Source organism: Chelonia mydas, chromosome 6 (assembly GCF_015237465.2).
Source record: "Chelonia mydas isolate rCheMyd1 chromosome 6, rCheMyd1.pri.v2, whole genome shotgun sequence".
Lineage (NCBI taxonomy): Eukaryota > Metazoa > Chordata > Testudines > Cheloniidae > Chelonia > Chelonia mydas.
Genome location: NC_051246.2, coordinates 67,146,000 through 67,167,002, shown reverse-complemented (window position 1 = coordinate 67,167,002; position 21,003 = coordinate 67,146,000). Strand labels below are relative to the sequence as shown.

General features: G+C 45.9%; 1 protein-coding gene and 1 long non-coding RNA gene across 2 annotated transcripts in view; one reads left to right on the top strand and one right to left on the bottom strand.

Moving 5' to 3' along the window:
- Window positions 1-21,003, top strand: part of LOC122466120 — a 62,284-nt gene that overhangs the window by 27,858 nt on the left and 13,423 nt on the right. The gene's annotated exons all lie outside the window — the stretch shown is intronic.
- Window positions 4,084-21,003, bottom strand: part of TTC9 (tetratricopeptide repeat domain 9) — a 32,689-nt gene continuing 15,769 nt past the window's right edge. The window contains exons 2-3 of the mRNA XM_037900310.2: window positions 11,983-12,165; window positions 4,084-5,927 (exon numbers count right to left, since the gene is read on the bottom strand). Coding sequence (XP_037756238.1) covers window positions 5,848-5,927; window positions 11,983-12,165 — 263 coding nt within the window. The 3' untranslated portion in view covers window positions 4,084-5,847. The remainder of the gene's footprint in view (window positions 5,928-11,982; window positions 12,166-21,003) is intronic.

Here is a 21,003-nt window from a genome sequence, read left to right as displayed (position 1 = left end):
GAGGATGGGCCTCCCACTCCCCTTCTTCTCACCCCTGCATCCTCATGGAATTGTTTGGCGCACGCACACACACAAGGTGGGGAACACTGCCATAAATGATGAAACAGAACAGCCAGTTAAAGTGGTTTCCGTTTTAATTCCAGTTTATGGTAATCATAACCTAGATCAGGTTTATTAACTATAGGAGTTTTATCTTGACAGAATCCTTCAGATGTGTATGAAGTTTTCTATGATCTGTGTCCAGATTTTGCATTTCTGATGTTGAAATTTCACAGTAATAAATACCAGTCTGCATGGCCTGAGGTAAATTTGGGTCTAACATGAGTAACGGCCAACTTGTCATGAGGCGTGATTGTGAATCGTGGAGCTGACAAAACACAAGGCAACATATATTTGGCCTCACGCAGTTCCCAAGGAGAATACAGGGAGTGACACTGGTGATTCACTCTTCCCTCTGAGTCAGTCCTGCACCAGTGCACAAGCATGGTGCTAGGGGGGCACTGAGCTGCCGGGGGCACTGTGTTTCAAATGAGATATAAAACCAAGGTCCTGGCCACTTGTGGTCATTGAAGATCCACTGGTACTTTTCACATGAAGATGGTTGCTAAGCCCAATATCCTGGACAAGTTCCAATTCAAGTATCACACTCTGCCTCCCAAAATACCCTGTGCCGCTCCAATGGTACGCTCCATTTCCCCACATATAGTGGTTGTCAGAAGGGCTGGGTAGCTGGCCGAGATTCAGCCCTTCCCTGGCAGACTCAGGAAACTAGTGAGAATCAGTAGTGGCAGGGGGGAAGCAGCAGGCTTATTGGATAACTCTGGTTATTGCAGAGTTGCCACCATCTGTAAAGCTTGGCTGATGCCCAGGGAACAAGGAAGGCTGGGAATAGTTCCTATGAAGTCTTCCCTTCCTGTAATGCACCCTCACTCCCTAGGCTACAGCACATCGAACAGGCAGCCACCTGGTACTTTTCTTTGTTCCCTTCTAACCTGCATTCAGCAGAGCCACTTTGCTGCATGGAAAACATGCAGCCTCTCACTGGCCTCTGAGCGTGGACTGGAGCTCTCTTCCTTAGAGCCCTTTGCTAGGTAGGGGCAAGATCCTGCCCCAACTCACCAAAGGCATGCTCAAGGGACAAGGGTAGCAGAGCTGTAGTAGCCTGGCTTTAGCTCCAGTAAACATCCTGCTAGTGTGGCAGAGGGGTCCTGAGGCAAGGCACTCTGCAGTGAGCACTGCTCCATAGCCCTACTGCCTGCTACTCATTGCTGTATGGACGGAGGGAATCTGGAGGCCCTGCTTCTTTGCTCCAGTCTGTGGAAGACCAGCAAGCCTGTTAGCTGGGTCCCCAGTCTAGCAATCAATGCTTGGGAGTGTTCAGTGTATCAGTCTCTGCTCCCATGCAGTTGTGCAAGGCGCTGGTGGGGTGAGGAAGGGAAGCAGTTTGCCATACCCTTCCCCCCCCAGCTCACCTGTGCAATGCAGGGCACAATTTTTCCCTAAGCCAGGGAATGCAGGCAACCAAGAGTGAGGATAAGACAAACTAGGCTAACCAACTAATTTCCTTGTTGGTGCACAGTTGTATCTTGCTTCCACACCAAAGGAATCCTCTCCCCGCAACCATCACTGTAATGAAAGGATGTTTGTATGTACCACTGCCTACAGTTGGCCTGAATCTGAAATACGCAGCTGGGTGGGCCCATTACTGCAACAGCTGAAGAAGAGGCTCTTTTAGCTCAGGTGACATGAGCCTCTGGTTCTGGAAGCGTTTTGGTTCTGAGGTCTTTCCCCACTTTCTCTACAGGGTCCTGAGTGGCCCCACTGTGCTTGATGACTGGGTACTATATTCTCATCAAGCCGCTATGAATTCACCTGGCTTAAGTTGCAGATTTGCAGGGATTCGTGCAGACAGGAAGGTGACCTCTCTTTTCACCACCATCACCCAGGTAAGGACAAGCCTGCAGAACCTAATGTGCCAGACCTTACATAACCCAGAGCATTTAGAAACCTAGGAACCCTAAGAGAATCCAAACAGGCATTTCTTTAGGATCTAACGTTGGTTGCAGTGACACAAACATGAGCCTCATAGAGTAACATTAAGCCTGTGATGATATTAATAGCTTTGCTAATGAACTCTGGAGCAATGGACGGGCTCTTGATGACAGGGAGCACCACCCAAGGAATCCCACATGGGGCCACCCTCCCACAACACCTCTTGTTAGTGGAAATAGCCCTCCCAATCCTTCAAATCACAGCACTAAGTATGAAGTTACACACAGGAATTCAGTAAGTGTGTGTGTGTGTATAGAGGCAGGTGAGGGAAGAGGCAGAAGGGCCATGTGATCAGCAACTTCCATGAAAGATTGCTTTGAGCCCAAAGAAAAGGGAACAACCAACAGACTGAACTGAAATCTTAAATGAGGAACAATACATAGCCTCTTGGTATGTCACTTTACCCACCACCAAAATGCAGCCACCTCTGGGGTGGAATGGCTCAGCTGTCTAATACTGTACAGTGACACTATATTACAGTTTAAGAGAGGATGTGAAGCGCATTGTATACAACTGGAACAGGTGGGGAAATTCCAAGGGGTTAGCATATAAATGCTGTACCTGGAATTTGGTCAAGACTTGGGGGTTAATGCCCTCAGACTAATGAAAGAGTCATCAAGATCTTCTATGAGCACAAGTGGCCAGGACCTCAACTTTATGTCTCTTCTGAAAAGCAGCAACCTCTTATTTTTGATGTAAGTGAAGGATTGTTCCACTCCTGTGCCCCTCTCCTCAATTGTAATGGTCCTCATGTGTTCGGAAAAATTCTGCAGCCTGATTGTGTTCATATTTTCTCTCACATATTTAAAAATGTTTCTGTGACAAAGGGAGGAAGTCTCTCCTGCCCCCACAGCTGGAAAGTCACCTCTAATCTCATTGTCCTTTTCCCCTGCTGTGTATCCTGCCAATTAAACTGGGTCTTATTTTGCTGCAAATAATCTGGCTAGACCCTCTGGTCTCTTTCCAGCTTAGCTCTTGTTCTGTCCAAGTCCACAGGCTTACGTCTTCATTTGTTCCCCATCACCAGCTTAGACCTCATTCTCTGGTCCTACTCCTTCCCCCAAATAGCTTGGCCCACGGTCTGTCTTCCACCTCCCTCTGCCTGGCCTTTGCCTCCCACGAGGTAACGTGACTGAGTTACAGTATTCATATACTGCCTGCAAATAGCCCCACCTCAAGAGAGTTGGGGCTGTGAGGGTGTGGAGGGGTGAATGCACGCACCCCACCCCAGTAGTTCAAGTTCAGGGCTTGAGTGTGTCAGAAGGGACCAAAAGTAGGTGTCTTATTAATTAAAACTGGCAAGTCCACTGCCCCACTCCACACAGACACGCTTTCCGTGCTTCCCTGCAGCACCTAGCAGGTGACAGTGAGGGGATGTTCATCCACTCTTGCACACACTGCAGGATTGTTCCTGGTTGCTGATTGCTGCACCCTCTGAAGCTCTGGGGCGTGAGCTGTAGTCGAGCAGGGACACTGTGTGGAATAGGTGGATAAATAACTGATTGCCATCTCTGTCCCAGTCATATTACATTTGCATAGTGAACTGGTGTATCATAAAGGTTTCACTGAGGGCATGGAGGGTCAGAGCTGGTTGTAGAGTCCCATTATTGGAGTGACAAGTGAGTATTTTGGAATCCTATTTAAAAAACAGACAACCATCCAGGGGCTAGTTAGACCCTTTGGAAAGCTTAGATTTTGAGTTTAAAAAAAGTAAAATGTGGCTACTGTCTCAGTATTTTGCTAACTAATAGTTTATTTAAAGGATGAGGACTGTAGATATGGTACAAATTTTGGTCTTTCTAACGATTTGGGGCCCCCTGAAGATTGTTTGGGGGTGCAGTTGTCCCCTTTGCTCCCCAGTAGCCCCAGACCTGTGGAAGATTTAGTATAAGCTCCTGGGGGCAGGGACCTTGTCTTCTAAAGTACTGTACACCCTTCTAGCACATTAGCCAGACAGCCTTCTAGCTCTCTCTTTATATTACCCTATATTCACTGAGGTTCAGTGCGTGGTCATCTAAAGATCTTCTCTCCTTAGTCTACCCTCACCCTGGACTTATGATGTTGGTGGCAGTGGCTCCAGTCTCTTTACCTGCTTACATCCTGGTCCTGGCGAGTGGAGGCAGGGCCAGTCCTAGGGGTGGGCAAGCAGGGCGGTCATCCTGGATGCTGACTTTAAGGTGGCACCATTGTGCTGTTATGTTGGGCGTTTTTCTGAGCGATATGTTTCAGCTGTTCTGGATATTTATCTACGCTGACCCTCTACTTTGCCCAGAAAATACAATGTATCCATTGACTGGATTGGGGATACTGGAGCCCACTTTCCACATCAAACATATCAGTTGTGCTGTACACTGCTCACTTCCATACTGACAGCTGGGAGACAACAGCCAGTTCACATGCAGCTGGCTGAGTGAAAGCCATGACTGCATGAGGGGTGCTTAGTGCACCATCTGGAATCACTTGTAGGGAGGAGAGAAGGGCTGTTTCCCAGTGGATGTGTGTTCACATCACTAAAGGACCCCCTCGTTGGCAGTTTCAGCAAAAAGACCAAAAGCTGATGGGCCATGGAGACTGAACATCCTGCTGACCCCCCAGATGTGATCTAAGGGGGAATTTGGGGAAGTTTGGACTGATGGTACCTGTTCTGTGAAGATACAAGTCTTCAATCCAGGGTGGTCAATCCTGTACCTTTCACAAGCATTAATTTCTCTAAAAGGAAAGAACACAGGAAGCACCAACACAAGCCAGACAGACTGCAACCTCAATCCAGTGTACTAATAATACTTAGCACTGTATATTACTGTAATGTTACTTACAACATTAACTAATAAACCCTAACACCCCTGCGAGGTAGGGAAGAGCTACTGTCCCCATTGTACAGATGGGGAAACAGAGGCACAGAGAGGAAAAGTGACTTGCCCAAGGCCACCCAGCAAGGCCTTGGCAGAGCCAAGATAAGAATGTAGGTGTTCCTGGCTCCCAGCCCCATGCTTATTTCTCTAGACTATGCTGCCTCTCTGGAGATTAGGAACCCAGGAATCCCTTCTAAAAGTAATGTGTGGAATTGGTGACCATTCACAATTTTTATTGGCAGATAATTATTCCACAGTTTAAGCCCCACACTGTGCAGTGCACCTCACACCTTTCCGAGTTCCACAGCACTCCCAGAACCCACTCCCCCAGCACTGGGGCTGCTGTTTAGGAGTATCACAGGGTGCTCTGTGCTTTTATTAAAAGGATGTTTAGACTGGCTTTAATTGGCATTGGTTCTGGAGTGCGTGAACTCCTATAGGGCCTTAAAATACAGAGCTGGAGAGGAAGGCACAGGGGAACTGGTGAAAGGGGAATCTGCTTCCCCTCCTGAAGTGGCCAACAGCTCTCTTAGTTTTCTGGCTCTGTAGAATTCCAGTGATAGCTACCAGTAGGAAATGCTTGTCTCCAGTTTGTTGGTTGGTAAATCATAGCCTCAGAGATGTTTTCTTCAGTGCAGCATTGCAGCAAGCAGTCAGCCCAAGGCTAAAGATGTGCCTCTCATCACTTCCTCCAACCTTTTGCCACTGTCCCGGAATCAGGCAGGCTGCAGCCACTGTGCTCTTCCACTGAGGGGACTGGGTTACGATCACTGTGCTGCCAAGCAGCCAAACCCAGAGTCCGAGTCTCTTCTAAAACTGGGATTAAATTAAGAGCGCCGGAGGGAGGATGGAGAGATGGGGACAGGGTGAAGCAAATGGAAAGATCTACCCAATGAGCATCTGGGAAGGAAATGTCCCCCTGGTCACTGAAGCAGGTTCCTTTTTACAAGGCTTCTTTCTCCCTCTGGGAACATCTGCTAAGCTTCATCTCCGTCAGCTGGATATAGCGTATGACATTGGTATCTGCAGGGAAAGAGGACACATGCACCCACTGTGATTACAACTTCCAGTGAGAAACTTACAAAAAGCTACACACGCTCCTGTTGCTGTTCGTCATGACTCCTTTTTATAAATACTGCACCTGAAGTTACCAGGCCATAGGAACTGCGCCCCCAAGAAAGGCCCTCTGGTCCAGTACCCTGTCACCTGTATGGAACAGAAATATGCTCTTTGCTCACTATCCCCGCTCTTAAAATCTTTGTCCAGACCTTGGTGAGCTCTTGCCCTGACTATTGTAACCTTCTCCTCTCCCACCTGCCTTCTCCCAGTCCATTCTATCCAATACCCTAAAGTCATCTCCTATTGCTTTCTGATAGAGTTCTTTCTATGGGCTTCCTGTCTCTCAATCCATCATATTCAGGTTCCTCATCTTCATTTACACAGCTCTATACATTCTTGCCCCACCTACATCTCTTCTCTTACTTCTTTCAACTCCCATGTTCAATTTATCTCCAGCTCCTGGTTGCCCACTTTCTGCCAGGCTGCCACTATGCCTAGAAAGTATCCCTCTTTTGGCTGACCAAGTTACCTCTCTCTTCTCCTTCAAACCCACTTCTGGGAATCCTTCCTAGCTTCTCCCCTGAAATAGTCCCCACACTTGCACTATTGTTCTTTCTGCTGCCATGTCTATTTTGGACAGTAAGTTCTTGGGGGCAAGGAATGTGTCCTGTTCTCCATTTGCAGAGTGCTGTGTGAGTCTACAGTGCGGTATAGGTGAGAAATTGAAAGCCTATTTCCTGGATAATTGTGCACTGCTACAGCATGTATAATGTGTGTGGTTTCTAATCCCTGACCCCAGCTGTGAGAGGATCTGCTTGCTCGGAAGCATGAGGACTGCTATCCTGTGCGATTACTTATCTCTAGATGGTTTCAATGCACACACTATTCCGGTTCATATGTATCTAATCCTTCCTTGAATCCCCTTGAAGTACTTGCCTCAGTGATGCCCTACAGCCCTGTAGCCAGATAGCCTTTGCTTAGTACAGTGGTCCTCAAACTTTTTACCTTGTGCCCCTGCCCCCCGTTATCCCTGTCTGCACCTCCCAGAGCCAGGAGCAGGGGTAAGTGGGCTGAGGCTGGGGCAACAGCTAGGGGCAGGGACGGGGCCAGGAGAGGAGCATCGGCCAGGAACTGAGGCCGGCAGGCGTGGAGCTGGCAGCCAGGGCGACCAGCGCGCAGCTCTGGGGACAGGGTCAGCAGCCAGGGCCCCATGTGCGGGGCCAGCAGCCAGGACCAACAGCAGGCGCTGGGGCCAGGAGCGGAGCTGAGTAGCGCTTCCTCCTTGCCCCCCGTGGAGGCTGGCCTGGGTCCCAGCTATGCCCCCTAAATGTTCCTCTGGCTTAGTGGAAGGAGAGGGAGAATGTTTTCACCTACACAGCAACCAAGGACAAAGTTGGCTGAGAAATAAAAAATGCAAAAAGAGACAATTTTCTTTGATATTGTCATTCAGAAATGGCTCCTTGCTGCCAATCTCCCTTATAAGGCCAACCAAGGCCAGTTTAAGTAAATTCAAGGCCCTGTGAAATCAGTCAATTAGGCTACTGTGTGCCAGACCGAAGATTCAGTGTGCAACCTCCTCTCCCCACAGCTCCTCATGACCTGCCCAGACCTGCTCTACTACACCAGCTAGGGGTGGAACCTGCAAAGGGAGAAAAGAGGAACAGGTAACATGTCCAACGCTGGTGGGTGGGTTTGTTGTGTGTACTGAGGAAATTGTGGATGGCAGGTTTCCTGTAAAAATGGGGAGGGGAAAATGGTGATATGCCCCAGCCAGGCCTGTTGAGATAAGCAAGACACATCCAGATACCCCAAGGAGCTCCTATTGAGTATGAGGCAGCACCTGAGCACCACTGGGAGGTTCTCAAGCTCTCCCAGGTGGGATGCGTTCCCCCTTTCAAGAGTCATCTTCAGCTGCAAGGTCTGGCAGCTTTGATCAAGTGGTCATGGTGACTAAACTATTTCCTCACCCTATGCAGGTCAGGTCTAAGGTACATTCAGAGGGCAGCATGAGGAAGCTGTCTGCATTATATCTGTTCTGTGGATAAAGCACTTCCATGTCCTGGGCTGCTAATTCAGAATATTTCACACTCTCTTTAGGTCCTGAACTAAAACCCTGGAACCTAAAAGCCCCAGACACTGGGAAATTCAGATGAGGATCTGGATCTGAATGTTGCAGATTTGACCCATCTTTCTAAAAAACAAAAGCAGTGAATGTGCAACGTATGTGACCCCAAATAGAACGGGGAGGACAATACCAACTCAAACACCCTCTTTGTCCCCTGCACCCTCATTCAAATATCCATATCCTATGCTACTCCAGGAGCTGATGGTTTACAACCTGTATGAGCCTCCCTATTGCACACATCTTGCACCTTGAATGTCTGCCCAGTGAAGGTGATAAGTGATAATTGAATAAGCATGCTAGGAAATCACACCTGCCCAGGCTCGTAGGGACCAGCTAGATGCCTGACTGAGGAGAAGAGGCAGAGTTCAGTGCATGATTGGGCAATGAGAGGCCACATCTCCCTCCAGCTTGATGGGTAAGGGAGCCAGTGACTCATGGCACAAATTCACCCACATGGAAAATTTCTCACATGCTTTCTCCTATACCTCAGGAGCCAGGGGCAGAACAGGATGTAGCAAGGTATGTGGCAGGAGACATTCTTACTGAAGGTTACCTGGAACTCTCCCAGGCAAGTCATGACATCGTCTCTCAAGCTCACACTTTTGTCAGAGAAAAATATACACAGCAGTTGGTTACAGAGCAAACAGAACCCTCTCTCTTTCTCTGCCTTTCCTTTGTTACTAACTAATAATTCTCTGCACATTTTACCTCCTCGTTTTGGAACATTTCAATGCATTGTATAAACACTAATGAATTAAGCCTCTGTGAGGGAGGGAATGATCACTTTACAGGTGGTAAAACCTTAGACGCAGAGAACTCAAGTGCCTTGGCCAAAGTCTTACAGCAAGTTATTAGCAGAGCTGGATATAGAACCCAGACTTCTTGATTCTCAGGACTGTGCTCATGCTAGTATATAAAGATACCCTCTAACGGAAAGTCTATTGCTTTCCTTGTGGTTTTGGATTAGTGACTAGATAGAGCCTAGTGGTTAATGCTCTGTGGTATCATGACTGTGACCTGTTTTGATTCCCAGTCTTCCTAGATCACACAGATAGAAGTACACAGAAGGCAGACTCTGTGGCTAGAGTGCTACTCTACTCTGTTGGAAAACTGGGTTTTATTCCCAGTCTTTGTATTTCCCTGCTATGAAATAAATAGAAGGGGCTGCGTCCATGTAGCCTAATTGTTGGCATTCTATGTGACCAGGAGGTCAACTCAAGTTCCTTCTTTACTCCCAATTTCTATATGCTGTGACTCGAAAGAGCGATGGATAGGAAAAGGTGGAACAACATATATGGTGAGGCCAAGGCTTCTCTGAAAACAAAGAGGCTCGTAAGTAAAACCGATATTTGGTTGCTTCAAAGTTCAAACCACTTTCAACTCTGCTATGTGCTTTCATCAGCTTCTGATCACAGAGTTTATGGAAAGCTGCAGATTACTTTAATTATGTAAAAATTGACTCCCCTTTCCAAATTGTCTCCTCTAATGAGGGGAGTTACACAATTCTATTTTATTCCTTTCAGCTCTGTTTGTGATTGAGGGGGGAGGGTAGAGAAAAGGCCAATCCCAGCTCTGCTAACCTTTGATGGGGAATAAATAGCCTTAAGGGATTTGCTGTACTGACAAGCCTTTAGAACAGGGAAGCCCTGTGTGAGTGAATTCCTGCTTGCCATTTAAAAATTCCTTCTGTCAGACAGAGTAGTTTTCCAGTGATTGATCTCTAAATCACCCCTTATTAGAGAGATATATTGCACAAAACAAGATCATACTAATACTCAAAGTGCTTTACAACCACTAATGAACTGACCCTTCAGAGGCAGGGAAGAGTGCTTATCTCCATTTCACAGAGGGGGAAACTCGGACAAGAGACGTTAAGTGACTCATCCAAGATCATACAGTGAGACTGTGGCAGAGCCAGGATTAGCACTGAAGTCATCTGACTCCCATTACTGTGCTCTAACAACCCTATCCTCCTTCCTTTCTACATACACTCTGAATTACTTCCCTTTCCCCTACTATATCCCCCAACTTTCAATAAACAGCCATAAATAAAACAGAATAATGACCTGAAATGTCATAGTAATTGTAAATAATACTAGAGAGGGATCCAGGCTGCAGAGTGCAGGTCCAGAGCTGTCCTTCCCCTGAATTAAAGGCAGTTTGGGCCACCCCCTAAGTATCATTGTAGCCTGCTGTGGTGCTTGAGGCCATTGCTGTTGAATACTTAGGTATTTATCTTATAAAGAGATGAGCGCGACCAGACCATGTAATATTGCAGGGAATAAACAGCAGAAAAGCATGCAGTAAAACTAGGGGGAAACCGATTCAGATAATATAAGGACAGACTGGAAACTTTGACTGAAATTTGAAACTACTTTGAACCTTAAAAAGAGCAGGATAGCTTTTTATTTGACCCCCACCCCCTCTCTCTTTTTTTTTTTTTTTTTTTTGGATGAGTCTTTGCATTTCCTGGCTCTGGCTGGAACTGAAAGGAGGTGAAAACTATAGATTAGATGGGGTAAACTGTGCCTTTAAGCACATTAACTGAGCAAGGGGCGCGTGCACAGCTGTACTGACCAAAGGCTTGAGGCATTCTGTCCATACGTGGCAGATGGAAACAGAATGCCTCATGAAAGATTCCAGCGCTCACTACACCTATTATTATTATTATTATTATTATTTTATTTTTTAAGTGTACACTCATGCTTGCCTTTTCCTCCATGTCCTGACTCCAGCTGGACCCAACTCCTTTGGGACATCAAGCACTGGCAGCAGTGTTAGCCAGCCTCCCTGTTCCACCTTCTGCTCAGGGAGCACTAGCTGCAGCATTCTGCCAGGACTCAGGGCCCAGACCAACTCCCTTTCCACCCTCGTGCTGGAGAAATCACTCTGGGCTTATGTTTGTGTATGGCATCTATTTCCATTACGTTTTCCTTGGATCCTTATAACTTTTCCCTTATTTTCACAGAACTGCTTTTAAAAAAATACACTTCAGTAAGTTTAATCTCTATGCCTACGTGGAGACGTGACATAAACTCTTCAAATATATATGTCAAAGGGCAGTCAAAGCTGGCACCAGTAAGTCATGAATAATAGAGCCCGAAGGACAAAGCTGCCCTGTGTTACTAAAGCCAACAGTCCTGGGCATGTGCTCAAGAGCCCGTTACTTTTGTTTGGAAAATGTAAACAACACAATAGTTACACTACTGCCCTCTGATTTGGAGTCCGTTACTACAAGGGCCAAGAAATCTTACAGGCCGGTTTAAATATGCAACCATTGTGCTGGCAGAAAATGAAAGGTTGTTGTTACTGGGCAAATAGGTGGTGGGTTCTGGAACAGGGACCTAATTGATTCCATGGTAAAAGTTAAAGAACATGGACTGGTGATTGGGGGAGAGGAAGGTGCCTGTCTAGTGGGGCATAGAGAGAGACCTGCCTCCACTGAGATGATGGAAGGTGTGGATGTAAGCAACTCCAAATGGTCTCCTAATTTTCCTTTGGAGAAGATGCAGGTGTGTCCTCCTGATGGTCATTTTCAGAGATACAGGAATCCCTGGGACTGAGGCAGGGAAGGCAGTGTGGAGATACACACATCTCCACACAGTTCCCTTCTTCTTCTTCTTCTTCAGTAAAAAGAGGTTGGAAATCTCCTTTACAATGGTAGCATCCCTGCAATACCACCATCTTCCAGGTTCTGCTGAAAAGCTAATACCTTCAGACAATGTCCCTGCAAAGCTGCTGTGCTACCAATGAATTCTTGAAAGGAAATAGAACTAGACACAGTAGGCCATATTCATTCCTGGTGAAATTAATGCACTTAAACCAGAGATGGATTTGGTTCCATGAAAGGAAGAGTAAAGGCTGTCAGTGTGAAAATCCTGTGGCTACCAGTACCTGTTGGCTGTCGAGACCTTGCTTCTTTCAAGTAGTCCAGTGCCTTGTTGAAGTCACCGAGGTGGTAGAACGCTACGCCTGATCGATAGAGAGCCTTGAAGTTCTCTCCTTCCTTCTTAAGCACTTTGAGGCAATACTCCTTGACTCGCTCATAATTCACCAGCTCAGCCTGGAGCAGACATGCTGCAGGACATGAGAACAGGGAGAGAGAAATGAACAGGGGCTGTTAGACTTTTATTCCTTCACCTCCCCACAGTCAGTGGGAGGAAGATAAAGGTTGAGCTAGGGGTATGGCTCCAAAAGGTATGCAGTCAAATAGTTTAAACACCAAATCCAGCTTCTCAAACTGAATACAAAAGTTTTATTTTTGGAATTTCAGTGAGGATAGGTTGTTTTTTGCAAGGGGAGCAGGGATTTAAACCCCTCCCCCTACAGAGTTGGAACCCCAAGTCCAATAACTTTGTGCCAGTGGCTGAGAAACAAGAAGTGAAGCTGACTATAAACAGAAAGGAACACAGTCTCCAAGCACAAAAAGGACAAAAAATGATTACCCCGCCTCATAAAAGTAAAAAAAATAAACTAGATTCAATTGTTTTACAGTTTCAATAATCCAAGGTTATCAAACATACAAGAAAGAACTCTATTTTATAAATATGATGTTTGACAGTGACCTTTAACTGCCTCTTATCCAGTGGATTAGAAGTCAGGCAGTAAAGCTAATGGCACGGAAATCTTTGAACTGATCCCTGTGGTGGCACCTTTCAACTGAAGATCTGAAAGCCCAAACAGTGGAGCTGATCCTGCAGCCTTTCCTCGTGCCAAAAGTCCCACTGATTGCTTACTGAATAAATAAGGATTGTATGATTGGGCCTGTTAGCCAATTAAGCTTCATATTAATAAATATAAACTCCTACCAGGCATGGGAATGTTTTATACCCATCTTAACCAATGGGCAAAATGAGGCACAGAGATGATACAGGACATGCCAGGATCAGGGTGAATCAGTAGACAGCTGGGAATAGAACCAGGAACAGTCTCTGACTCTAGCCATCAACACCACTTGCCCTAAACTGGAGGCTTGCATTGCTGTGTGCCCTGTTGGCAGGCACCAGGCATGGACAATGAAGACTGGCTGCTCAGCTGGAAGAGACGGCCCCACCTCCTGTTCAACTCGAGATGGGGCTCTAGAGCTTGTATGCATCCGATGAAGTGAGCTGTAGCTCACGAAAGCTTATGCTCAAATAAATTGGTTAGTCTCTAAGGTGCCACAAGTCCTCCTTTTCTCTCTCCCCTCCCTGGCTGTGTTGAGCTCACTCCCTCTAGTGGAAGAAGCTTCAGCGCTCTTCTTTTCCCCAGCCAGCACAGTAGGATGAAAGGGGCTCCAGAGCTCCACTTTCCTATGTTGTCCCTGGTGTCACCTGTAGTGTGGGTAAAGGAAAGGAACGAGCACTGTTCAGCAAACAGAATTTCCATCCCATCGGAAATTCCAGTATTTCAACTTTGGGTTCCTCCCAAAACAGGATGAAAAACTGAACAGTTTAAAAGTTCCTCAGGACAAAAAAAATCCCCATAAATCTCTTAATGAAAAAATGACAACATTTTAAAAAGTTGATTTTTAATCAAACATTTTGTTGTGAATCTTCCCCACCAAAAATTTGGAAAACTAAGTCAAAACCAACATTTTTCCTGTGAACAATTGAGAGTTTTCAATTTCACTGAAACCTTATTGATCAAAAACCGTCCATCAGCATGACTCTATGAGGGAACTCCAGGGCTCACCCTTCCTGAACCATTCCGCTGTTGTCTGCCAATCTTGGGGGGAGGAGTCCAAAGGCTACCACTTCCCCAGCCACTGCTACTGCTTCTGTCCTTGGGGGAGTGAGAAAGGGAGCTCTGGGTCTCCCCCTTTCCTTCGGAGACTGCATTCATAGGTTTTAAATGTCTGCTCTGGCTGTCATTGATTCTATATGCAGAAAAAACCCTGGCAGGAACATTGATCACCTGTGTATGTTAGTTTTGATTTAAACACCATATTCTGGTAGAGCCTCATGGCTCTAAGCAGAAACTCCTAATCATGTGTTCCTCACAGACAGTTGCTGTCAGTAGAGAAGAACATAGTGTATTTCAAAGCACCTACTCACTGACTATTTGAGTAGTAAATTTATTTCTCAAAGCTCAAAGGCATTTCCGGATCCAGTTTTGTCCTTTCCTATTTGTCCAACATTGATTTTCTTGCTGTGTTTCTAATGGAGCTTGAAATGAAGGTGCCTTTTTTTTCTTTATTTTTTAAAGCTTCTTATAAAAATGGTTGTGTGAATTTAGTGCTGGACTGCACGAGACATAGTGGAGTTGGTTCTGTGGGGCTAACATAATGGACACTCGTTTGTCTCAGCAACGTGAGCAGATTTGACTGGGAAGTGCAGGAAATAGCTATGGTGAGTGAGAAGGGGCCATTCTGACGGTCACTTTTCTAACTATATTTCTCAAGGGAGTGTCCCTTACAAATATTTAGCAGCATGTATTCTTATACTCACTTTGCTTCATTGAGAACTATCTCCTTTCTCCATAGTATAAGAGATTAGAGATGACTGTGGATATGATTACTTTATAATGTCAATCTTGAAGCTGTTAATAATACATCTTTTTAAAACTTTCTTCCTAAGTCTGTCAGGAAAGAATTGTTTTTAAAAAGTTATTCCTAAATAGACTTGTCTGTCTATGGCTGGCAGTGTTTGTTTACGGTATCAAACATTTCATCACCCTGGCTCTCTGTGGAATAGGTCTCCAATGAGGCCTTTCAGGTACAGGCTGTTCTGGAGGAGACCAAATGAGACTGTGGTTTATACAGACCTTCCTTCCTCTCCTTTGATATCAAACTGGTGCTGCCCTACACAACAACCTTTACAATACGTCTTAAATGCTTGGAAAATGTGCCATTCTTGTAGGGAATCTTTTCCAGTGGCAGTGTTGTCTAACGGTTAGCCTATTCTGGCTGAGTTCTATTCTCAGCTCTGCTAGTGACTATGTGAACTTGGGAAACATAACCTCTTTGCTTCTGTTTTACTCATCTATAAAATTACACTCCTCACAGCAGAGATGCTGGAGCTACTGTTATAGTGGGGGTGCCGAAAGCCACTACGTTATTGTCTATAGGCACCGACTCTGTGGGTGCTCTGGGGCTGAAGCACCCACAGGGAAAAAATGGGGGCTGCTGAGCACCCACTGGCAGCCCCCCCTATCAGTGCCACCACCTCCCCACAGTGCCTCCCACCCGCCGATCAGCGCCTCCCTCTCCCTCCCAACGCTGTTTCGTGGCATGCAGGAGGCTGGGGGGAGGAGCGAGGATGCAGTGTTCTCAGGGGAGGGGATGGAACGGGGCAGGGGTGTGGCACTGAGGGAAGGGGTGGCGTGGGGCAGGGACTGGGGCAGAGCCAGGGATTGAACACCCCCGGCACAATGAAAAGTTGGCACCTGTGGTCTATAAAGTGCTTTGAGATCATGCTGTGAAATGTACTACAGGAGGGCAAGGTATTCTCACTAGCAAAAGCTCTGAGGGAGGTCCCTGCCCACCTAACATTGCAACTGAATGTTACTGTCTAAGTAGAGATGTGTGGAACGTGGCCACTTTGGTTCAATTGTCTAATTCTGCACAGCGTAGGATTAAACACCCCAAATCTACAGCTTGCACCATTGTTGGCCCCTGTTGGCAATGGTGGGAAGTTTAAAGGAAACATGGCTAGAGTAGTTAAGGCCCTGGAGTCTCATTTTGAGGAACCCCAAAAATTCAAAGCAAAGCGCATCTGAAACTGCCCTGTTTCACGTTTTTCAATAGAAATCTCCCCAGCAGCCTTGGGGAACCAGCCAGTTTACTAAAACAACCCTGCTTAACCCAAAATTTTGTGAATTTTGGGGTAAATCTGGGCTGAGTTAGGGGTTTGTAATGAAATCTAAAATAAGGGTATTTGGGTTTTGGTAAAGATGTTTAAGGTCTTGACTATGCTGGGATTTTTGCCACTGGTGTAGCTGCACCAGAGAAAACCTCTAGTAAAGACACAATTTATACCAATGTCTAAAATCGCACTGCAGACCAGGCCTAAGATCTATCCAAATTACTATGGAAACCAGATTCGTATATCCCTATCCCTCTGGACCAGTGCACCTGGCATGTTCCTCAGGTGTCGTGCATTGAGTTCGTTATGATCAGAGATTCCACTCGCTGCTCTCCCAATAGGATTAAAAAATGCTTTGCCAGAGACAATGTCTTGAGTTACACATTTATACTTCACACATTTCAGGGGTGTTTGGGTCTGTGGTTTCAGGACAGTCCATTATTATAGGCAGGGCTGGTAACACACCACCTATTATTAATGTTGCCAGGCACTTCCCATTATAAGATTGTTGTTTTCAGTTGTTTATAACTTTGCCAAACTTTAACAGTTTCAGATGAATTTTTCCATACTGGGTGTTCGCCTCAGGCTGATTTTTTTTTCCCCCCCAGCCATAATGGTTCATCTATTTCAGAGAACAAGCCCAGGGAAAATAACGGTTTTGCCCTCATTAAAACATTTTGATTTTTTTTTTTTTTTTTTTTTTTTTGGAAAACCACTAGTACCCCCATGCTTTGGGGTAGGGATCTGATATTTGTCGAGGGGGAAGGGGTTGTTTCAAGGATGTGCCTTTGCCATCCCTGTGAAAATCCAAAATTTGGACCAATTCTAAACCTTTGAAAATGCATGCTTCATACACACTGAGTACAAACGTCTTATATTTTAGTTGCTACAGTCCTTGAAAATTCTGTCCATGCTGGACATGCTCCAGCCTGAGGTTAAGCATGACTTTCCCTGCAATTACTCCTCTGGACTATTGCTCATGCTGGGTCCAGGTCTGGGTCAGGGTCCAGGCACCAGAACTGAGAACAGGGAGACTGTCTCCTGTGCTCTCAGTGACATCCTCCTGACCCAGGATTTATGGAGTAGGAAGTTGCCTGAGTCAAATGGAGATGGGACAAGAACTGGCTCTTGGTGGTGTGGTGGGGAGTAAATTGGGACAAGGAACTTGGGGTGAGGGAGATGGGGAGCAGAAACTGGAAAAGAGACTGGCAGGGAGCAGAGGAAAAACTGGGACTGGAAGTTATGGTGGATGAATAGCCTGTGGCTGGGTGAGCAAGGAGTCTAGGACTAGGAGCTGGGAAGAGAAATAGGTTGTGGGGGACTGGGAGCCCGTAGGTATTCATGGGGGTGGACCAAGACTGGATGAGGTGCTGGGGGAGACAGGGATGGACTGGGACTGAGAACCAGGGGGATGATGTGAAGGATGTGACGGGGAGGGGAAACGAATCTGAGGAGGAGCTGGGCTGCAGGTAGAAAACTGGGACTGGCTGGGCAAAGAAACTAGGCCACAGAGCCTGGAGAGGGCCACTGAGATTGGATGAGGAGCCCAGGAAGGGAGATGAGGCTTTAGAGCTAGTGGGGATGTAGGTGGAGTTCCTGTGGAAGAACTAGTATGTGACCATGTAATGAAAGTGTATATCACAATGCATATGCACAAGGGGGTTGAGTTAAGCTTGCACAGAAACTTTAATTTTGGTATCTCCTAACTTGCGAGTGTCTAATTTTGTAAGCTCAATAGTGTTCTTTTAATGTACGGTTTGTGTCTGTTTTTATATCTATATATCTATAGAGAGAGAGGGAAAAAAGACAGAGACACACACATGCAGGCCAGTTGAGAATCCAAACTAACCTCAAGTTCAGGGTATTTGGAATCAGGGTTTTGTTCCAGGCCCATCTGTAGTATGCAGAGGGTCCCGTTTACGTGTAAACCTCACTTTTTAACCTCTGCTGAATTCTTTGACAAAAATCCAAACTGGTAGGGAAAAAAAGAGCCACAAGGGATGAAAAGGAACTTGAGAAACCTTTATAATGTGGGGGCAGAACAGAGGCTGTATCAGATCCTTCTCTTCCCCTACACATTAAGTGGGCTGTGCCTTTCAAAGATGTTAGCCAGAGTTCCCAACATACCCTCAAAGAGTGAAGATTAGAGGTATTCTTTGTTAGAGAAATGCCACATGCTGTAACCTCTAGATATGAGTGAATCATTAGGATCTGAAGAGTTTCCAGACCAACTCTCTCCCATGAAATATTCCCCTTCCCCCTCCATATCCCAAGCCTGCAAACAAAGGGGATTTTCTGGCTAATTATAGCCATCTTGATAACATCTAGCAATAATCTGATTAGCTGACAACTAGTTCCTTGACTGCCTTAATGGGATGAGCAGGGAAAATTAAAGTGACAGTACAACTTTCTAGTAAGTAGCAGCTCTCATTTACTCCTCCTCTACACCTACCAAGGCTGTGTAAATATGCATGCTTGTTATTACATGTAGGAGACTGTGTAGGAAATTAGAATCCAGATTGTATGACATACTGGCACCATCTCTGCAGGGGCTGATTAATGCTAAATGAGGTGTGGATATACCAACACTTTGGGGGTCCCAGGTAGCTGCTTCTTCCAAGCCTCCATGCATTTCCTTTCAGCCTAGTTCTCTACTCCCAGACAGATTCTGACTGTTCCTCTCAGCTCAACCTTCCCGGACAGACTCTCTTGCCTAGCCTTCTAGGATGGGCTGTTTCTCTGCTGCTCCTGAGTCCTGGATATTCCTGCCATGTGATGCAAAGGGTCTTTGTGCTGCTGTCTGTAAGAGTCTGGCTGGCACAGGTGAGCAATCCTTATTGGTAAGGTTCACATTTTCAGAAACGTCACCCTCTCCCTATCACCACAATTATTAATGGTGCATATTTCTCCCTGCTAGGAATTAGCTGTAAAGTGGTGGGTAACAGGAAGTCCTGCTTCAGGATATAGTTTGAGATACAGGAAATGGAGCTCATCATTTGAATGTGTAAACACTTAACTTACAACAGCTATGAAAGTTTCTTGCCTTTCCCACGCATTCAAATGCTGCACTGGATCTTCTGTATCTCAGACTTTCAAGAGGGCAGCGGCCTGTTTGAATGCCAATTATTCTTTTTTAAAAGTTATCTTTTTAGACAGTAATTTGTTTTTGTGGTGATTTATGCTTCTTTTTCATTAGCCGCAGTGACTAGCATCACAGTTATATGAAGTTGCAGTTTTCCTTTAGAACGAGATTAAAATTTGTATTGCAAAGATAACCCTAGTGGAATTACAATCTAAGTTTTCAACTGGTTCTCATGGCTTCCAGTTGGCTTCGTAGGCTTTGGAGCACAGCAATGAGTATACTGGGCTACAGCTTCCTATAGTTACTGGCCCTCCAAATGAAACCAACAGAGGCCAACCAAAGTAGCCTAACAGAATTTCCACTAGGGCACAGCCAAAGGAATGGTCAAATGATGACAGGCAGATGAGACAGACTTTGTGGCAAAATCCCTCGCTAAATGTGCAAAAATAAATCCTCGTTCCAACAAAATAAAAATAAAAAGGTGATGGTAGAGAGAGGCCCCAAACTAGAGCCTCTAATTCAGGCCACTTTGAATGGAAAGGGGATTCAGGAGCTCTGTGTTCTAAGTGATTTGCATCCAGTAACACAGTGAGTCAATAGCAGAACCAAGAGCAGAGCCTGGTTCCCTGCAATAACTAGTAGGTCATGTTTCTTCCATAAACATTTTTCTCCCCTGCAGCCAGTCTGAGAGACAGGAGTCTCTCTTTTTTCTCTCTCTCTTTTGGTCACGGTCGCTATTGTTGTTCTGACAGGTTAAATGCTCTGGAGGTTTCCTTCTTTCTAACTCCACTTACAATTATCCCTGTAATCCCTGACCTAGCTTTATCTTTTAAAGTCAATACTCATCTAGCCCAGCTGCCTGTGTTTTGCCTTCTGAATCTGTTCCAGAGTCGCTTTGTTATTGTTTATCTCTGTCGAGCTTTTTCCACCCACACTGAATCTTTCTCTCCCCAGAGGCCCAGTTCCATGTCACGTCCTCCTTCCCTGTTGCTTTATCCTCCTGTCAGTGCCATTCAAATGCTTCTTTTCCCCACTAGTTCTACCACAGCCAAGCATGGGGCTCCAGTCTCTTGTCATTTCTGTAGGGCAACAGCACATAAAGTCTGAAGAGGGATCAGCAAATTCATCAGATGTACCATGACTCTGGAGAGCAGGAAGGAGTTTTAGGCAGAGAGTATGACCATAGGGCTAGTGCTTAGAGTGCAACAAAAGGCTTGCTGCAGAGGCCAAAGTTCTCCGAATTTCTAGTTTATTTGGGCCAGCAAAACAGATCCTTGGTAGCAAGGTCCTGGACACCTATCTATTGGGCAAATAGCTTCTACAAGTATATATTGTGTGTGAAGTTATTGGGGATCCTTTCTAATGAAAGGTGCTGCATTGCTGGAATAGCTATATGGCCAAAGTGAGGGCCTGAATGAAAGATGGCCAGCTTAAACACACTCAAGACCAGATAGAGGGGATGCTGGTAGGAAGAAGCACCTGGAGGGAGTGACAGCAGTATTGTGAAAAGAATCTAAAGCTGGCTTGAAGACTATGACCCTTCTCCTCAGATGAAGTCATTGACATAGTAATCCATGCCATTATTGCCTCCACAATGGATTTCTGCCAGTGGGTTCAATTTGGAGCTGCCCTTGATGATCACTCAGATGCTAAAAGCTAGTGCATTATCCTGCCTAATAACCCAAGTAGGCTAACGTGGGCACACAACACCTAGGCTCCATGGCCTGCCCTGGCTTTCGTTCACCTCCTGGTACAGCTGAAGGTGTTCATGATTATCTAGAAGGTTCTGCAGAGATTGGGAGCCAGTTATCTTCAAGACCTCCTCTCATCCATGCCTCATCATGGCATTTACTATTGATTGGAACTGGAATGCCATCTAGCCTCAGGTTTGAGCACTGTGTGTTCAGCATCCTTGTCCTGATCAGGAGTGCAGTAACACTTTCACCTGACAATCTGTTACTTTTCTGGAATGTACCTTTGTAATTGCAACCAGTCCCTCCTCCAGTTCAGCTGTAATTTCTCTCCTGTCCTTTGCTACCAGATACAGAG